Source organism: Labrus bergylta, chromosome 17 (genome assembly GCF_963930695.1).
Source record: "Labrus bergylta chromosome 17, fLabBer1.1, whole genome shotgun sequence".
Taxonomy (NCBI): domain Eukaryota; kingdom Metazoa; phylum Chordata; class Actinopteri; order Labriformes; family Labridae; genus Labrus; species Labrus bergylta.
The window spans coordinates 25,081,456-25,101,240 of NC_089211.1; the positions used below are offsets into that span (position 1 = coordinate 25,081,456).

At 41.6% G+C, this 19,785-nt stretch overlaps 1 protein-coding gene and 1 long non-coding RNA gene across 4 annotated transcripts in view; one reads left to right on the forward strand and one right to left on the reverse strand.

The window, feature by feature from the left end:
- Positions 1-19,785, forward strand: part of mast4 (microtubule associated serine/threonine kinase family member 4) — a 129,383-nt gene that overhangs the window by 26,784 nt on the left and 82,814 nt on the right. For all 3 annotated transcript variants that reach the window (XM_065965306.1, XM_065965308.1, XM_065965307.1), the window contains exon 3: positions 7,380-7,504. In XM_065965306.1, coding sequence (XP_065821378.1) covers positions 7,380-7,504 — 125 coding nt within the window. The remainder of the gene's footprint in view (positions 1-7,379; positions 7,505-19,785) is intronic.
- LOC136183198 (uncharacterized) lies at positions 9,627-11,681 on the reverse strand. The gene is made up of 2 exons (XR_010669031.1): positions 11,292-11,681; positions 9,627-10,271 (listed from the first exon to the last, which is right to left on the reverse strand). It is a non-coding gene; the product is annotated as an uncharacterized lncRNA (long non-coding RNA).

Here is a 19,785-nt window from a genome sequence, read left to right on the forward strand (position 1 = left end):
GGTACTGCAGTCTAAATTCAAAACATCATAGAGAGCTGTCTCCCCCCCTCCTCTCTAGAGTGGATGCTCACTCAGGTCACCATGTGGTGGACTCTGAAGCTTCAGTGTTTATCCAGCTCTGCATGGGTCTGTAAACCTTTCTGTGTTCTAACCTCTCTCCATTTTTCAAAAGCATCTCCAATATTGATCCTAGTTTGAGCACGTTTCTGCTCGTGGAGCTTATTAGAAACATGCAGAGGCTTTTTAGGTCGGGTACAATCACTTCTATCTGAACCACTTCTCTTGACCGCTTCCATCACTGCAACACCTGTTGACCTGATAACTGCTCTCATATCTGGCAAACGGAGGGGCATTCAAAACGGCCGTGTGAGGGGGGTCGCCTGAAAAGCGCCTACCTTCTGTGGTCCAAACAAATCCAGAGCATTCAGGAGCAGAATCTAAAGTTAGAAGGAGGACATACTGGCTGCTGCATTGTTGTCAGAGAAGCCAGCACTTCAACATAGCATGTTTCCTTAATGTCTGATCAGATAGTAAGATCACTTTATCATTTCACTCACTACACAATCTTACAGATTGCTCCTTTAAACTTCAAAGTAATTAAAAAGGGCTTTAAAAAGTATTCCCATAAGCTGCCTTTGTTACTCAGAATAAACGGGGCTGTGAATAGTGTTTGGGCATTTCCCTCATCTGTGCAGGAAAAAGTTTCTACTATTAGACTTGAGGTAAAAACTCCTCTCTTCCCAGAATGTTTGACTGTTTTTTTTTATCTTGCGAGCAGCGATAAACACCATCTGTTAATAAAAGAGATTCGCTGAAGTAACAATGACAAACAACAATGGCAGAGTCACCGTTGGCAGGAAATCATTAAAAAGTGCATCAGAGGGAAGATTGTAAGCCAACAGGATGAGATCATCTGTGAACAGAAGAGCTGAGACCCAAATGTTACCGAAAGTCCTCCAGACCTGAACAGCATCAACCCATCATTTCAAGATCAGCTTTTTAGCCACTTAAGGTTTTCTAAAAGTACGTCCTTATCATGAACAATGGAGGGCTACAGACACTTAATTTTTTTCTCAGTTGAAAATGTCACCAAATTATCATGGTGGAAAAAAAACGGTGAAAACTGGTGTTTAGTGCCGGCCACTAAGCTCTAAAGACAGAAGGATTACTCGGACTGGGCGGTCACCTTTTCAATAAAACAACTTTAAGAACATGACACGATTGGATTGGAAAATCTTTATTGTCCCCAAGGGGCAATTAGGTTTGCAACAGAGGTCCATACAGGCAACACACATCATATTTGTCCAAGGTTGATGGAAATATCAAAATGGATTTTAGAAATTCTACAAACACACCAAGTCTCTTGAAAAGGAAGAAGCTGAAAAGTTAATTTCCTACCGGGTTCATTGGTCTTCCCCAATCAGCAACCTCCAACAGGGCTCCAGACCTTTAACGCCATAAGGTCACCTTTTTATCGCTCTCCATAACTTTCATATAATGTAAATTATTTTGAAACAATAATAAGGTGTAGAGCAGGGGTGTCAAAGTCCTATTGGGTCGGGGGCCGGATTTGTTCAAATGAGACCTTAAGTAGGCCGGACTAATTTTGCAGACATCACTATAACTCAACACATGGATATATAGGCTAAAGTATGATTTAAAAAAAGGGCCAAATTGGTCGCACTCTGGAGCCCTGTCCAATGCTGAAAAGTGAAGCCAATGCAGAAATCCAAAAAAGCTGCTGTTCCTCTAGTGTCCACTTGAGGCTGACTCCAAATCCAAGGCATCCCCATTAGGTCCCATTTTAAAATGCCCATATTTACAGCAGAAAAAAAAATGTTTACAACCTGGTTTAAAGAAATAATTTGATATTTATAGCTCATTTCTTTAGTGGGACACTCTGTATGGGGACAAATGAATTTATAACATTTTTATACTAAGCAGCGTGGCTTTGATGACTGACAGGTGGCGCAGTTTGTCAGGAGGTTTAAGCCCCACCATAACTCCACCTTCACCTCTTGACCTCCATCGTTGGGCTTTAAAACTACTTTCCATGAACCAATGGATGACATTCATGTTTTATACATTCTTGTGTTCTCCCATGATGAAGGCTTGAAAACTTTAAGATTGCTGTTGATGAAAAAAGTTTCACGTCTATAAATATAAGTGCAGTTGCTATGGCTCCCACGGCGCTTGATTTCAACAAGAAACTATGTCAGCAGCATCCTGGACGAGCCTGTTCCTGTGATGAGGAATGTGTCAAGTCAGCAGAAAGATCCCCCTGTAGAGTTTTAAAAAATCATTGTGTGAGGATTTCAGGTTTAACTCAGCAGCTTGGCAGCAAATCCTTCAGTGTAGACTTAGAGACTACAAACTCCCCGACCAGATAGAGTAGATTTTAGTAGGACAAGATTTCTGGATGCTTTTAGCTCCGTTTCCACCAAGCGGTCCGGTTCAGTTCAGTTCAGTACGGTACACATTTATTGGCATTTCCACTGTCGATAACCGATCCGTACCGTCCTACTTTTTTGCTACCTTTCTGTTGGGCTACCAAGCGTACTGATCCGACCCTAAAGGTTGGAACTATACACTGCAGTCCGTTGATTGGTCGAATGAATTGCCACTTCCTGTGCAACAGTTGTAATAAAGGACAAACACAAAACACACGTTGTTTAAATATCCTGTGGATTTAAAGAGAGAGTAATTTCAAGGTTGCTGTTGTTTTTACAACCGGAGATGCCGACCGTCCTAAGAATCATTGATCTTTGTTTACTGTGTCACCTTCTTCTTCTTTGTTGGATTTTTTGGCTTTCTACACTTTGTTGCGCCGCTGTGATTTAGTGGTGTAAGAGTATTGTTGGACCGTACCGTACCAAACTGTACTGAGCCAAACCAGACCGCTTGGTGGAAACCGGGCTGTGAAGTTTAAATCCAGGATTCTCAAACAAGGGATCCCTAACAGATGGATATAAGATAAAGAGAGGAGCATACAGTTGATTTCTGCCTCTGGTTAGAGGAGAGCGTGTGTGGATCACGAGTGTGAATAAATATCTGTTCATCAATGACAGATATATACGATTCTTCTCTAAGAACAGAGGCTGCTTGTCTGTTTTATGGATCTCACTTTGAGGACTTTCACCTCGCTGATTAGGATGTCGACCTTTTCACACACAATAAAAAGATGTGTTTTCATCAAAGGGACCTTTGAGTGAGTTCATTAGCCTTTCCTAATGAGTCTGCTAAGATGGATAGACAAACATGAACCTGAAGCAGGTCAGCTCATATCGCCGAGATTGTAGAAGGGAGACGATGAAGATAAAGGAGAATTGTTCGGATTAGGACCTTACTCATATTTTCTTCCGCCAATGTCGAAAACAAGCAAGAAGCAACTTGCTAGCTAGCTGGCTAACATGTCAGACCTAGCTGTCAAGCAGGAGGTTTTTACCTCAAGTCTAATAGTGGGAACTATTTCCTCCACCAATGAGGGAAAAATCCAAATGCATGAGTGAGAGCGGAGTTATCCCAAAAAGAGATTTTTACATTCCAGCCAACTAGTTATTTTCTTGTGCACACAGAATGTTGTTTTTTTAGCTTAGCTTTCCTTAAAAATAACAAAACTAGGTGAAGCAAACATACTCGTCTGCTACAACCACAGACTGTAAATATTAATGGACGAAGCCTGAGTGACATCACCCATCTGTTCCTGCAGGGGGCACTGGAGGTTCATCGGCAGCAGCCGCCATGTTGGAAATGCTGTCTCAGTCTAACTTTCAGTCAACCTAACGACAGGCTGAGAGCTGGAGCTGAGGCGGGTTTTAAACCTCCTGACAAACCGTTACACCGCGCCCACCTGTCAATCAGGTCAGCTACACCCCTAACTCTGGATAACACGTATCGTTCATAAAATCACAATGGATGCTTTATAAAAAAGTTCACCCCTGTACAGCGTGTGCCGATCAGACTGATTTTTTTTATTGAACCAGGCTGTAAACATGTTAATTTATGCTGTAAAAACAGCTTTTTAGAATGGGTGTGTATGTGTCTTCCTGTGCTCTTGGAGCCAGCCTCTAGTGGACACTCGAGGAACTGCAGGATTCCCATTTTAATTCTCTGTCTTAGAATGGTACATTTTCAAAATAGTTCCGTCTCATTGGTTTACGACACAGAGCTGGTACAAGCTGCTAATGGAGCTAAAGCCTTTAGAGGTCGACATTATGACGTGACCTTGTTTGAAAAATGTTCTGATGGATGAAACCCAACCCAAGTGGAGGAATGACAGAGTGTGTGGAGAGTTTTGATTCCTCTTATTTCATGTCAAAGTTCAGAGCGGAGAGGAGCGCTCTGACCTTCCACATACCTGCGTAGGATGTGAAACTCTTCTCCCATACGGCCGCATACCGACCCTCTTTAAAGTGTTGATGAGAGTCTGATGACAGATTTCCTTTGTGCTGGGATGTGATGGACTCGAGCGATGAAAACGTTTGCCAGTAAGGAAGGAAAGTCCATATTATCCCCCCCTCATCCTGTTTGGTTTCTTTTCAGTTACCAGGAAGTGATTTTTTAATATTTTAAGCCCAGTGTATTGTCATCAGCTGGCTGTGAATGTTCAGTGTTTGTTATGTAAAGGTTTTCTTACTGATTCTGTCTGAAGTGAAAAAAAGAGAATAAAGAAAGTTTTCTTTTCTTTATTTCTTGAATATGTGCCATCTGCAGAGGAGTGAGAAAGGAAACAAAGTAAACTCTGAAAGAGACATTTCAAACTGTTGAAGCCAAATGATACCATCATGTACGACAGAGCTACCATTAGGACATGAAACCTGTGCAAAATGACAGGTAAGGGGGGGTGGGGGGGAGTGATGATGAGGAGTTAGAAGTGGATACGCTGGAGGGCGGGGAGCCAATGGAGGTCATGAAGAACGGGGGTGATGTGGTCACGGGTGCGAGAGTGTGTGAGAAGACGAGCAGCGGAGTTCTGGATGTATTTAAGTTTCCTGAATGTTTTTAATGGTGAACTGAATAGAATGTAGAATATAGAATATAATAAAATGTAGAATACAATAGAATGTAGAATAAAATTAATATAATATAGAATGTAGAGTAGAATGTAGAATAGAATATAGAATATCATTACTTTATTGATCCCAAACTGGGAAATGTTGGCGTTACAGCAGCAGGTGAAGATGAGACTGTTGCAGTAGTCTATTCTGGAGGTGATGAATATCCCCCTTAAGGGTGATATTTACTGTTTTCACAGTTTGGGGAGTCCTGGTGGTGCTGAGGCTGCATAAATTCAGTTGTAATCTACATCTTTGCTTTGTGTGACGGTCTGTGAGGATTACAGACTGCAGAGCAAAGTGGACAAAAAGAAGCGTTTAGTGCCATCTAGCTGTCGGACCAGGGAGATGAAAAAGTAGATGTTTCTTTGAGTGTTTAAAAAAGAACGCCTGTTGTTCTGTAGACTTTGAGCTGAATGTCTCTTCTCTGTAGTGTGCAGCCTCTTTGATTATGTAACGTTGATCTCTTAATGGGCTTTCCCTCCCTCTGGCCTAATTTAACCCCTCAACATCCGGTCTGTGTGCAGGATGAGGCGGCTTCATGTGTTTACACTTTAACACGAGCAGACGGCTACAATTGTCTTATGTTACTACTCTGACATTCGACCCTGTTTACTACAGCTGCTTATAGGTTGGAGGGGGCGGGGCGGGGCAATGTCACATGACGAGTGACAGCAGAGTGACAGCGCTTGTTGACAAACTGCAGGGCGGATAAAACGCAGCTGAAATCATTTTTAAAATCTGTGGAAAGGAAAAGTTCAGAAGTTGTTGATGGTATTAAAAGTATCCATCACAGAGGTAACCGCCACGCCCCCCCCCCCCCCCGCCGTTTGTCACATGAGATTGTTGTGTGAGTGTGTAAGAGGTTATTTTTGGATGAATTGGCTGCACATGGTAAATCTGTTGGTGGTCGGCCTGCATGATGTGAAAAACAAATGTTAATTTATCAGATATCAAATAAACCTTTGAAGTCAAACTCGATCTGGGCTCGCTATTCTCGCTTCTTTTTTCCATCACTGTATTTCTGTAATAATTAGGGCTGCTTAAAAAAAATCGATTCATCAATGCATTGCAATTATTATTTTCCCAATTCAGTATCGATTCAGGGAAATCCTGAGATCGATTTTGTTGTTGTTGTTGTTGTTGTAATAACACCCCTCTCCACTGGGGTGCGCTGTGAATTCAGCTCAGGCACAATTGTGCACTTTAGATCATACTGTACTTTCATGTTATTATTAAAGGCTTTATATGTGATTTTTTGATCCAGCAGATGTCGCCCTTGAGCACCAGCATGAAACCAAAACAACTGGCGCTGCATTGTTGTGTTAGCATGCTAATGCTAGCGATCTTTATTATGCTGGTATCTTCACACTGCATGTAAATTTACCTGAAATGAGCGTGATCTAGAAACACAGTTAAGCAGTGAGTACAGTATGTTATTCTTCTTTTCTCTAGTCCATCAATTAAACAACTTTGATAAATCAAAATGTCGGCTTCACTCTGACCTTTTGATGGACTCCTGGTTTGGCCAATCGGGACCTTCCATTCACTGTTTCCAGCCAATAAGAGACAATAAGAGTTCATGCACTCTGAGGAGATCCATTAAGTCGACGAGATATTTTCAGAACTGCATCAAATTAGCCATGAAGTAGTAAACAGACAAATCTCTGTAAATGTAGACATTGAGCATGAAGCTGGAATGGAACGACCCTTGTTTTTGACGGCTAGATTGAAAGTCGACTGAGGCTCTGATAATCGAAGATTTGACTATTTTGGGCAATCAATCACTCCGAGGCGTTTTTCAAATATTAGTCTAGAATATATTCTCCATATTCACCGTCCTGACCTCAGAGTCATTCAGTGGAAACAAATCTCAACGTGATCTCTCATTGGCTGATTGGAGGAGGCCTACGGCAATGACTTATTTATCCAGGTTTGTTTTTCTCCTTCACTTCTGTCCCTAAAGTCTGAACTTAACCGGGGAATGGCGTTTCAGTGTGCGGCGCCATCTGCCTGAAAACAGTTTCCAAATCCAGCTGATCTCACAGGATGCATCTAAAGTGATTTTGAATGACTTCGAAAGGCCTCCACATCTGGCTGCAGATGTGTGTTTCTTAAGTTGATGTGTGTTATCCTCTGATTCTGTAATCGGTGCAGACACTCAAAAGAGATGTTTGATCTCAAAGGAGATTCACCTCCTGGTTGGATCAGGGATCATTCCTCCTCTCATTTTTTACCTCCACATCTTGACAGGATCATCGGGGGAAATCACCCTTTGGATTAAAGTGTTCACTGATCCTCGTCTTTGTTGTTGTTGCTCCGCAGGAAAATACCTTCTGTTACCCACAAACCCTCAGCAGACGCAGACACCATCAGCTGAGATCTCCAATCTGGTCCGGATGTGCTCCGGGAACCTCGGGAAGTCCGACCCCTCCCTCACCTCCAGCCTGGTGAGTTCACAACGATGTGAATCTGTGCTTCTGATTTCAGGGGGTTTGGTTGAAACAACAGTGGCTCTTTGTGTTCTTAAATGAACCAGTTACTCACCTAGTGAAGACATCTAGTGTTTAAAATGGGTACTACAGTCCAAATTCAAAAACATTGTAGAGCGCTGTCTCCCCCGCAGGAGTCTCTCTGTGTGGAGTCTGCATGTTCTCCCCGTGCATGTGTGGGTTCTCTCCGGCTTCCTCCCACAGTCCAAAGACATGCTCGTTACGTTAACTGCTGACTCTGAATTGTCCGTAGGTGTGAATGTGATCGGGCTGGTTGTCTGTCTCTATATATCTGCTCTGTGATTGGCTGGTGAACAGTCCAGGGTGTAACCCTGCCTCTCGCCCGATGGCAGCTGGGATCAGCTCCAGCTCTCCCACGACCCCAAACAGGAAAAGCCGTCAATGATAATGGATGGATGAAGTTATTTGTTCTTTTAAAAAGAGTCGTTTTCCTTTTTATCACAGTGATGATGTGGAAGAATAGCCCATCAGTGGTGGTCTTGACCGGTCTTAATTTAAAATCTGGAGTCTGCCCAGTCTGAGACCGAGACAAGACTGGGTAAGAAATGCTTTTGATTCCGAGATGAGACCTTCAAGAAGTGGTCTAACCCTCAAGCATCAGTTTCATTTACTACCCTCTTAAAGAGGTCATATTCTGCCCTTTTTGGGGTTCGTATATTTAATCCATGTACCTTCTAAAGTATGTTCACAATAGATAAAGTTCTAAAAAAGTGTCTGTTTTCATGAACTGCCGCTCCGTGCACCGGCTCTCTTCTGACTCTCTCTCTAAGGCTCTGAAGTGACCACGTTCAGAGCATAGACTGTAAATATTACTGGACGAACCCTGACCCGTCTGTTACATAAGCAGAAAATGAGTCCAATCGACGGCCGCATCCATATTGGATTTGCAGTCTCAACCTAACTTCGGATCAACCTAGCTACAGCAGTAAGGCGGGACCGGCGGGACTTAGCTCCGCCCATTCAGCTCGACGTTAGCAGTCCACTTCACAGCATAGCTAACAGCTAGGCTGCTATCATCCCCTATTCCTGCTCATCCTGAGAAAACTCTACAAACAGTAAGTTAACATTTAACTTTTCTACAACAGTTAAAACGAATTATATTCAACCCAAATATTTAATTAAAGTCTTAAAACTACACTTTGTTAAATATACAACTATGGTTATTAGTTATTTGTCAGAGCAGTTAGACTTTGTCAGTGTTAGCAGAGCAATACATAAACAAAGTTTTATCCATAAACTGTAAATAAATATGAGACATCCAGAAGAAATCAATATTACAAAGCATACAGTTCATGTTACTGTTCTGACAAAAAGAGGAATGTGTGTGTCTTATATTTACTGATGTCAACAGCGATGAGGTGAACATGACAATTGAAAAATAATGATTTAGTATTTATTATAAGACATTTGTTTTCTATTGAACCTGTGAAGTCATGGAGTCTGTGGACAGTGTCAGCTTCACAACAAAAACTTTTAAGTATTAGAAAAAATACTGTTTAAGACTGGCATCTATTATTATGAGTTGCAGCTATCTTGTTCAATATTATTCCTGCAGATGTGGCTCATAACAAAAAAACAGCCTGAGCTGTCACATGTAGTTAACTGTACATGTTGTCTGAGGCATTAATTGAACACCTTTGTATTTCTCCTATAGACACAGTGTGGATTATTGGTGACTGGTCCATCGAGGTGCCCAGAGAGCTGCAGAGACAGAGGAAGAAACCTGAGCCTCAACAACATCTGTATTTGTTGGTTCTTCTGGGGTGGACTTCGGTTGCTTCTCTTCAACAGCTCGCTGTGAGGGAGGTCTCCCCCGGATGGCCTGAGTGATGACACCCACAGACAGAGAGCTGAGACGGGTTTTAAGCCTTTTGACAAACCGTTACACCGCGCCCACCTGTCAAGCTGGTCAGCTACACGCCTTATTGTGAATAACTCTTATCCTTCATCAAATTAAAACTTATGAGTCATCAAAACATTCACCCCCCCGTACAGTGTGTCCATCGAGACATGAGCTAATCACACCTATTTGTTTGTTTTGTACCAAGCTGTAAACATGTTCATCTCTGCTGTAAAAACAGACTTTTTTTAATGTTGTTTTTCAGATTAAATAAATATTTCTATATAAATGCACTCCTTTATGTCTACTTATGAGTATACATTTCAGATTAATGCTCAACTCAATAGCTTAGGGAAGGAAGTCTACTTTTACACAACTTCTTATTCTTTTGATAAATACTAATGCAGTTCATTTCTGAAAATGGGATGGAACAGAGTCATTGCAAAAATATGCCCTTAAACACAGCCCCATTCTTAAATCAAGATACATGGAGAGTAAATAAGATCAATAACTGGTGAATAAAAACACAGTTAAAAATGATTTAGAAATGTAGTCTTCCCAGATCAATATCACATAATATCAACTTCTCCCATCTAAACTGGACAAAGGGTTTTAAAATGGGAAGAAAATGGTTTGATTGCAAGTTGTTTGGAGGAGATCTAGTTTTATTTGAACAGCATGAATACAGTCTTCCAAGGTGCAAACCCTCCTCCTCCTCCTGAAGCCTGTGGAGCTCCTTCATGTACTGCTGTCTTATCTGCTGGACATCTTCTCTCAGCAAAACTTCAACTGTTGAAAAGTCATTCAGAAGAAGCTCGAGCATGTGACATGGATCCAGGAGAACATGGACTTTTAGTGAGGGGTCTTCAGGATGACAAAGAAAGAGAGAAAAAATCAGTTATTCATTAAATCATTTTTTTTGTTCTCATCTATTTTTCTGTATTCATCTGTGTGTAAGAGCACATTTATAAATCCAACAGTGTACTACCCAGACAACGAAGGTCCAGTATTCAGCTAATCAACATCTATTCAAAGTTAAGAAGATAAACATTATTGTAATCATGCTGTTTTCAGCTCTCTCACTCACACAATGATATTCCACATCAGATTGTCTCAGATTTTGTGTGAGGAAAAATTAAGCAGTTTATTGTGGATAGTACTTCATCTTAACATGAAACAAATATAATCTGAATTATTTAAATCATTAACAGGTCCCAACTCTCTGTGCTTTAGTACAGAACATACAGTAACTCATTTATTATTAACATGAGCTCAGTACATGGCTGTATTCTTCAAACTATTTCTTGTACTTTATATCTATGTGCTTTAAATCTTATTTTCATTCCACATGTTATTTATATTTTATATTTCTACAGCTATATTCTGTGTATGAGTTCAGTGAAAATGAATATGGTTATTAATATAGTTCTTAATGGTTACAGATGCTCTTACAAAGTGAAGTTTTTTTTAATTTGTTAACAGTTTGCTCAAATCTTAAGACACTACATCAACCATGTAACTTTACTGTCATCCTCTATAACCTACACAGCACATTAGGTTCAGTTCAGTTTATGTTACTGACGGATAATTACTACACAAAGTTTGTTTTTAATGTCCACATTTAGGTGGAGTATAACATTCATCATAACGTCAGATAACCACCGAGATGAACCTTTAGCTTCTAACATCACACTAACTCACTATTTTCAACAACAACATCTTAACAACAAACATTTCTAAACCATTGACCGTAAATAATGTAAATAATGTAAATAATGAGCTACACAGTTAGCCGACTGGTTTACAAGCTAACGCTAAACAAGCTAGGTCCGTAAATATAAACACATGAGTAAGCAGTAAATATAACACTACTATATCACTTACCGAAAAAAACTGAAGCATCAACTTGTTGGATGGTCTGTTAACCGCACAGCAAGCCATGTATGTTGTCAGATATGTGTTAAACAAACTCTCCAAACGAAGTAAGAAAGAGGAGAAATCAGACGGATCAAGCTGTTAGCCTCCTGACCTGCTGACCTGACAGACAGATGCAGCGCGCAGAGCTGTCAATCAAATCTGACACAACCAAATATGGGCATAGTCGTTTTCCTTAATAGAATAAAATCCGATGAGTTATAAAAAAATTCACCCCCCCCACAGTGTGAGGAGAAGGGGCCGTCAACTTCTCAGATATATCTCGTTTTTTGAACCAGGCTGTAAACATGTTGATTCCTGTGGTAAAAACGGGCTTTTTTGGCTGTGGGCTTATGGCACTTCCAGCGCTTCTGCAGCCAGCCTCAAGAGGAACCTCGAGGAACTGCAGTTTTTTGTACTTCCGCATAGGCTTCATTTTTCGAGACCGGAGGTTGCCCCTTGGTTCAGAGTCCCCACATGTCCGCTCTGTCGTTATTGGTCAGTTGCTCAGCACAGTTCTCGGAAATGTCCCGCCTCTTTTACCATATTGGGAATGCAGCCACTGGCTCCGTCCGAGGGGAGCATAAACATTAGCACCTTAGCACTACTGTGCTACCGCAGGCTGCGGCACATCGTGGGCGTGCAACATGAGCTGCTGGGCCACAACAAGCCAATGGGCTTAGATCAGTGATCTCACACTGACAATGACGTCGGACTGACAAATGTTTATCGAGGGGGGCTAGAACTGAGCGTTACATGCAGCTAATGCTACAGCTAACAGGAGGACGTAGGAGAAGCCACGTTTTTGCGGACTTTGAATTTTTGCACATAGATGAATCTAAACATGCACAGGACACTTGGAAAACACACTGAAGAGCAAATAAAACCAGAAAAAGAAGAATATGGGACCTTTAAGTCACTAAGGACAAAAATCTCCACTCACAAAAACTGCTCTAAAAATAGAACAGATTGATATTTTTTTCTACTTTTTTCTGCATACATCTCTTAAACAACTTGAGCCCTGCTCAAACATTCAATATTTTTTAGGAATTTAACCCTTTAAATGCCAGTTTGATTACTTGATGTCACTATTGTTATTTAAGAAAAAAACACAAAATTAGTTATTTTCCGTATAACAAATATTTGGTGGCTGGGGGATTTTTTTAAATCAGTCTTGGATATGTCAAAGATTATCCAAAATATTGACTTTGATGCATTGTTAGTTTTTGTGTAGCATCAGATTTAAAATGTAGTTACCTGTTTGGACATTGGAGGGCGAAAATGTCCAATTTCTACTTTTTTCTGCATAAATCTCTTGAACAACTTCAGCCTTGCTCAAAACTATCAAATATTGAATAATTATCATGAATTTAACCCTTTAAATGCTAGTTTGATTACATGATTCTGGCATTTAAAGTGTTAAATTCCTGATAATTATTCAATATTTGATAGTTTTGAGCAGGGCTGGAGTTGTTTCTGAGATTTATGCAAAAAAAAAAAAAAAGTAGAAAAAAATATCAATCTGTTTTATCTTTATAGCATTTTTTTTGGAAGTGGACATTTTTGTCCTTAATGACTAAAGAGGGTAGTAAACATGTTTCACAGTGTTCCATTGATCTATTTAAAAAAAAATAAACGTGCATTCCAAATTGTGTGAAGAGAGAGACTTTCTTACAAAAAATATGTGCCAAATGCACTAACACAGACAAAATGATGACCAGATGAAGAGGAAACATTTGACCAAATGGACAAAAATGTCCATCATGATGCATGAGGGTTAGAGACCGGTCTTTAGGACACGTATAACCATCACTATGGTTCATTATTTGTGTTTTTAACACAAATAAGTTAATGAATAATTGTTTGTTCTGTTGATGTCTCTTTTCCATCTCTGCTGCGTCGTTATAAAACACCTCACAGCTGCGTTTGAAAACACTTCATGAATGCATTTATTCCTTTTGGATACATGGCGAGTCACTCAGTATCATTTTCTTAAGGACAATTTAAATACTCTGAGTAAAAGAAAGAACTTATAGAAAAGCCTTCCTCGTCTGAAAGTATTTAAAAATGGTCCGCAGTTTAAAGTAAAACAGCGATGGAGCAGAGGTGACCTTCATCCTCTGCTCCTCCTGATGACACTGACAGATAAACGCTGATGTGGTGATCTCATTGTCTGAGCGCCGAGATACAAATCACAACGCAGAGTTTAATCCAATGCTGCCGCGGCTATGACTCATCCTCTGTGTGCGCTCGCTATCAGTCACAGAAAAGGTTAATGTGATTTAAAAAAAGCAGGTTTTTCAGTGAGAGTCGATATGTTTATTTGTGTTCCTGTTTTATTTTAGTGACTGACACTGGAGTCACGCATAGGACGCGGCAACCTGAACGAGACGAGGATTTACTCAGTCTGATTGATGACATCATAGTGACCTTATTTGAGCTCATAAACATGATGACACTAATGCTCCAATTTCACCTCGAGGATTGTCTTTTAAAGGCTGCAGTAACTTCACTTTAATCACACCTTTTAATGACTTTAAATCAGAATCAGAAACAGAATCAGGTTTTATTGCCAAGTACGTTTACACATACACGGAATTTGACGTGCTAAACAATTAACAAGGAAATAAAGCAGAACTAGCAACAACTTAAATAATACATTATAAGAAGCTATTACAATATATAAAATAAATAAAATATAAAAAACACAAAATGTACAAAAGGTGCAATGTAGGAGCTGTGCAGTGGACTATGAGAAAAAAAATCCCTGTGTGTGTAACTACTCACAGAGTGCATGTAAGGAAGATACATTTTTAAAGTCCAGTGGGCGTTAATGTAACGCATAAAGAACAGTTTCAGCATTCACATTACTAAATCTGAGTGCTGGATCTTTTCAGGACCAAACATCTCAAACTTATTGCGTCCACTGGAGGGCGCTGGTGCCTCTTCTGTCTTTTCAAAGCTAAACATATGTGTATGTATCCTTGAGCTCATAAAAGCCACAAATTAATCCCTGTGGTTTGCTGTGCCCTGCAGACTGGATGAACACAAGGTTTCCTCCAAACATAATTATCCTCCGGTGGATTAGCCCTCCAGCCCGGGTGTTGATTCAATTTGAATTTCACAATTTGATGACACTTAAAGACCTTTGTCTCTGCCTGCATTTTAGTGTATTTGTGTTCAGGAGTAATGCTCCCCCTGATCCCCTTTAGGCCTTTATTATCTTGCAAAGCGTCACAGGGAAGGTAAGGATTTAGTGACTTGCTCAAGGACGCTCAGCAGTCGAGATCTTTACCTTTCTGAGACTAAACCATGAGAAGAAAATGCATCTTTTGGTTTGTCGTTTGTGATGGATGTGCATCGACATACGTTGACTTTTCTGGCTGAACATGAGGAGTATTTTCAGAGAAGTGCACTCGAGGTAACTCTGGCCGTAATAGGAAAGCATGTGCACTCTGAGGTGTGACTGTGAAGGTCACAGCGACTCAGGAGTCTTTCTCTCAGACTTCATTCACTAAATGGGACCGCAGAGATTCAGTGGGAGCAGAAATTGCACTTGTTGCTAAGGAATGGCTTTGGGGTGCAATGCACGCCCACGCTGGCTGCATCGTGTGCCCGCTCATAAGACTGCCACCTCTATAAAGAAAAAAAAAAAGTATGAGATGTAATTTTTCATTCGCTGAAAAGTGAGGAAATCATTTCCACTGTGCTGCTCGATGGTCGTGCACGTCTTCTTCTTCTTCTGGTTTTTCCTGCAGAACTTTTAGTCAGAGCTTCTCGATGTTTAAGAACTGCCTAATGGGAGAAAAAAGATTCATCGTTTCCATGGCAATGAGTCACCATGCATGAGTGATACGGTCTACAGTGAATAGACAGCATCAGAAAGCACTTCTCGTGTGGTACAGGACAAAACCAGCACAGATAAGACGTAACCCACTTTGTCCACAGGGGGCGCCAGAAGCGACATAAAATGCAAGTTAGAGTGTTTTTCATTTCTGCACTCGGGAAAATGTCTAGAAAATTTCAGGCTGGCTGCCCCTGGTATCTTCTTCAGTTAATTGGCAGCACTGAGAAAAATCTAACTTAAGAGACCAATCTGAAGGCCGTGCTCGGTTTACGGCAGAGTTACTGCCAATTTCCACTTACTGTAAATGTACACACGTCACAGGAGAACTACAAAATCAGGCGGGAATAAAGAGAAAAATCTGCTCACAACATGTAGTTTTGTCTTTCTTAAGATTTTACTTTACTTTTTGTGCCTTCTAAGACAGAGATAGGACAGTGGATAGAGTTGGAAACCAGGGAGAGAGAGCGGGGAATGACATGCAGAAAGAGGCCACGGGTGGAAGTGAACCCGGGCCTACCGCTCGAGACGACAGCCTCAATACATGGGACGTGCGCCCTAACCATTGCGCCACCAGCGCGCCCCAATATTTTACTTCATTGATCCCCGCAAGGGCACCTTGGCAGTGCTCAGGAAGCGAGCCAGCACCTCTCCAGTTACGAGACCAACTTCCAGATTTGGTCCGCACCGGGACCTGAGCCGGCGACCCTCCGGTTCCCAGCCCAAATCCCTACAGACTGAGCTACTGAGCCCCTTTTTAGGATGATTGGTTGTTCACTCAGTACCTGTTTTGACGTCATGTTGATAAAGTGATGAAAAATACGATTACGAAACGATCGGAGTTTGAATATTGTATTTTATTTTGAAATTGACCAGACGCTCCGTTTCTTTGTCTGACTTCCTGTCCGTGTTGATGTATCCTGTCCAGCATGGCGCATGCCTGCAGCGAGCTCCTTTTGAACATTGAGTTTTTCAGACCTGTTGTGTTAATCTCTGTGGGTGAAAGGCTCACGATGCAACAGGTCTAACCGCATCCTGCACACCTTTTATAAAGATCTATCAGTTTAAACTGATGCCTGAATAAATTACATTTGTCGATTAATTGACACTCTGAATGCTGAAGGACGAGTTTAGAGTTCAACTCTGGTGATGCAGCGTTTTGTCTGCTTTAAAAAAACTCCACACACTCATTTGAATACATACAGTATGAACGCAAATATCTTAAGGGACCATTTTCTTGATTCTGTTGTACGCAGCTTATCCTGATTCTTATTCTTGATGCTGTTTGCTCGCCCCCCCATCGCCCCCCCGGTGGCTCTGTGGTTGTTTTCCATGAGAAAACGAGATGCTGCTGGTGATCTCTGTTCACATTTTTTTGTCCTGTGTAGACACGAGCTGAATGAAGGATGTGCTGCTTCATCTTTTTGAGTCTGATGCAGGGACACCTCAGGGGTCCGTCCACGGCCGCTGTGTTTTTTCTCCTGCCTGCAGAACGAGCTCAGAAAAGGACCGCAAGTCGGCTGACCTTGGAGAGTGGAGCGAGAGAGAGAGAACACCTCGGCTTCCAGACTCTGAATGGAAGGAGGGCGAGAGTTTATGTGTTTGTTGTCTCTCCGATTAGAAAATACTGGCATCATTGATGAGGACTTTTGTTTGATGATTAAAAAAAAGGATCAAATGGACGTTTCCTGTGTGCCGCGGCGCCGCAAAGAAATGCCCTGTGTGTTCTACAGGCGGAGTGGCATTTGTCATAATGATGGTTATATGACTGGAAAGCAGATTAGACCCTGGCCTCAGTGACAGTGAATGAATGGAGGGCAGGCAGCACACACACACACACACACACACACACACACACACACACACACACACACACACACACACACACACACACACACACACACACACACACTGTGGAGCTGCATTTCATGTGCTGAAGCAATTCTAACCACGGTCACATTTGGCAGATATATCCGTGTCCAGAGAGGTTTTTATTGGCTGTTAGCTCGAGGTTCTGCTTGAAATGTGCAGAGTGAAAATGTGTGAGGTTCAGGTTCAGAGTCTGCTGCTGTTTTTTTTTGTCTGACTTAAAAAAACAAAGAGAGAGAGAACACTGTTAAAAGATTAGGACAAGGGCTGAAAACTCTGAAAAACTCTCATCTGAAAGATCTTTTATTTTCCACATGATTGCACAGAAAGTGGGGGGGGGGGATTTTATAGCTCACAGAAGGATAACTAGTCATGCATGAGTACTGGCCTGAACGATCTGACTGCAAGCCGCCGTGTTGAAGCTGTTTGTCAGGAGGCTTAAGGCCCCGCCCCCTCAGCTCCAGCTCTGTGTCTGGTTTTAAGTTGATTGAAGGTATTTCCAATATGGCCACTGACATCGATGCGCCTCCTGAACATCCCCGTTCAGAAACAAACTCTTTCACTCCTCATTCCCACATAGCCCTGCTCAGAACGGGCTGTTTCTGTGTCTGTACCTTTAAATATGTAAATGACTGACGTGTCTGACCACGCCCCCTCTCTGGAAGGGCTTTGGGTGTACTCTGATCTTTCTCGCTCCATGTCCTGTTGTTTACGGTGAGAAGGCAGACTCAGAGGGCAGAACAAACACCTAGGTGTGGGAGTGTCACCCACCTGGGGGAGGGGCTACTGCCCTTTGTGATGTCATGAAGGGAAAATCTCCAAACGGCCTGTTTCAGCACACATTTTATGAAAAGTGGAGCAGGTAAAAGACGGAGAGGATGGACTTTTCTCATCACTGGGGGGTTTGTAGACAGACTAGAGACACATATTAGAGTTAGAGGAACATGGTGAAGTGTGTTTTGCTTAATATGCAACCTTTAAACCAACGTTTTCCAGAGTGAATGTGCAACGATTTAGTTAAGTTAAGGATACAAAAATGTGAACGGCTGTTATAAAGAAGTGAAATGTGATTTCATTTCCTCCCTGTGTGTCCTGGTTTCTGTTCCTTCCTCCAGTCCTTCAGTCTCCTGCGGTTCGTCTCCTCTTTGCCTCACAGGACTCCTGTTATTGCTTTTTTTTTCTTTTTTTGTGTGTGCCATTTTTCCCCCTCCTTCATGCTTTCCCATCATGCCCCTGGGTGTGCATGGTTCTTTGACACGCGGGGCACATCCTTTCTTGACTGTGATGCTCTTTGGCAGAAAATCAATACTTCACCTCTTGGTGTGATATGGAGATAAGACCGTCATAATCCTGATGTTGGGCCTTTGTTGGACCCTCATTCTCCCTCATAATTGTACTCACAGATGTCCTTTACTGATACCGTTGTTGTTGTTGTGGTGCAGAAAAGGAGACAACTGCAGAGTATGTGTGTACGACATGAGGTATGTGGACAGAAAAATAATCACGTTTTGAACAAATATCATGGATTTTTTCTGCCAACACAGAACAGAGGGTTTTGTGTTTTTTAATATCAAGCACAACTTTGATGTTAGAAAATACTATTATCCAGCCCGGGCAGCGACTTTTCTAACAAAAGACAGGAGGATAAGCTGCTCCGATGCTCTTTATTGATCTGTTTGTCTAAAGTACTCTGTCCTCCTTCCTGGCTGCACGACTCACCTTCAGTTTCTGATGTCATCTTTCAGTTTTAAATAATTATTTTAGTTCCTCAGTTTGTGAATCTCTTGCTATGATTTGCTAGATTTGCTATGTGAAAAAAAGCAATCATTTGTATCTCTCCCCTGTATTTCAGCAACATTAAAGGTCACATATGATGTTAAACACACTTCACCATGTTTCTCTAACTCTAACATGTGTCTCTAGTCCGTCTACAAACCCCCCAATGATGAGAAAAGTCCATCCTGCTCCACTTTTCATAAAATGTGTGCTCAAACAGGCCGTTTGGAGATTTTCCCTTTATGACATCACAAAGGGCAGTAGCCCCTCCCCCAGGTGGGTGACACTCCCACAGCTAGGTGTTTGTTCTGCCCTCTGAGTCGGCCTTCTCACCGTAAACAATAGGACATGGAGCGAGAAAGCACCGACCCAAAGCCCTTCCAGAGAGGGGGCGTGGTCAGACCCAGCTCATTTACATATTTAAAGGTACAGACACAGAAACAGCCTGTTCTGAGCAGGGCTGAAATAGAGGGGTTTATAGACATGATCAAATACAGGATCAGAGTGGATTTAGAACAAGACACTTCACACACATGTTTTGAGGAGCCTGAGACTTATTTAATCTGAAGAAGAGGAGGAGGATATGTAACCCTTAAGACACTCCCCTACAGGTCTGTCATCGTGCAAGAATTTCAAACTTCTGTACCAAAAAGTCAAAATGAAACAATATCAACACCATGGCAACAAACATTTAAGTCATAGGCACCCAATGTTGAATAATGTGGGTTTTTTTTGTTGACCAAAAGTTTCATCAAACTAAAGCGCGCTGTTTATGTTTCACAAAAACATCGGCAACAACTTGGTTCCAGAATGTGTCTTTCTGAGAGGCTCTCTCTCTCTCTCTCTCTCTCTCTCTCTCTCTCTCTCTCTCTCTCTCTCTCTCTCTCTCTCTGCAGCTGTGGGTTTTAGCCCTGAAAGTGTTTTTAAAGGTGTCCAAGGGTCTAACATTTTGACGACCTTGCTACCTCACACAAA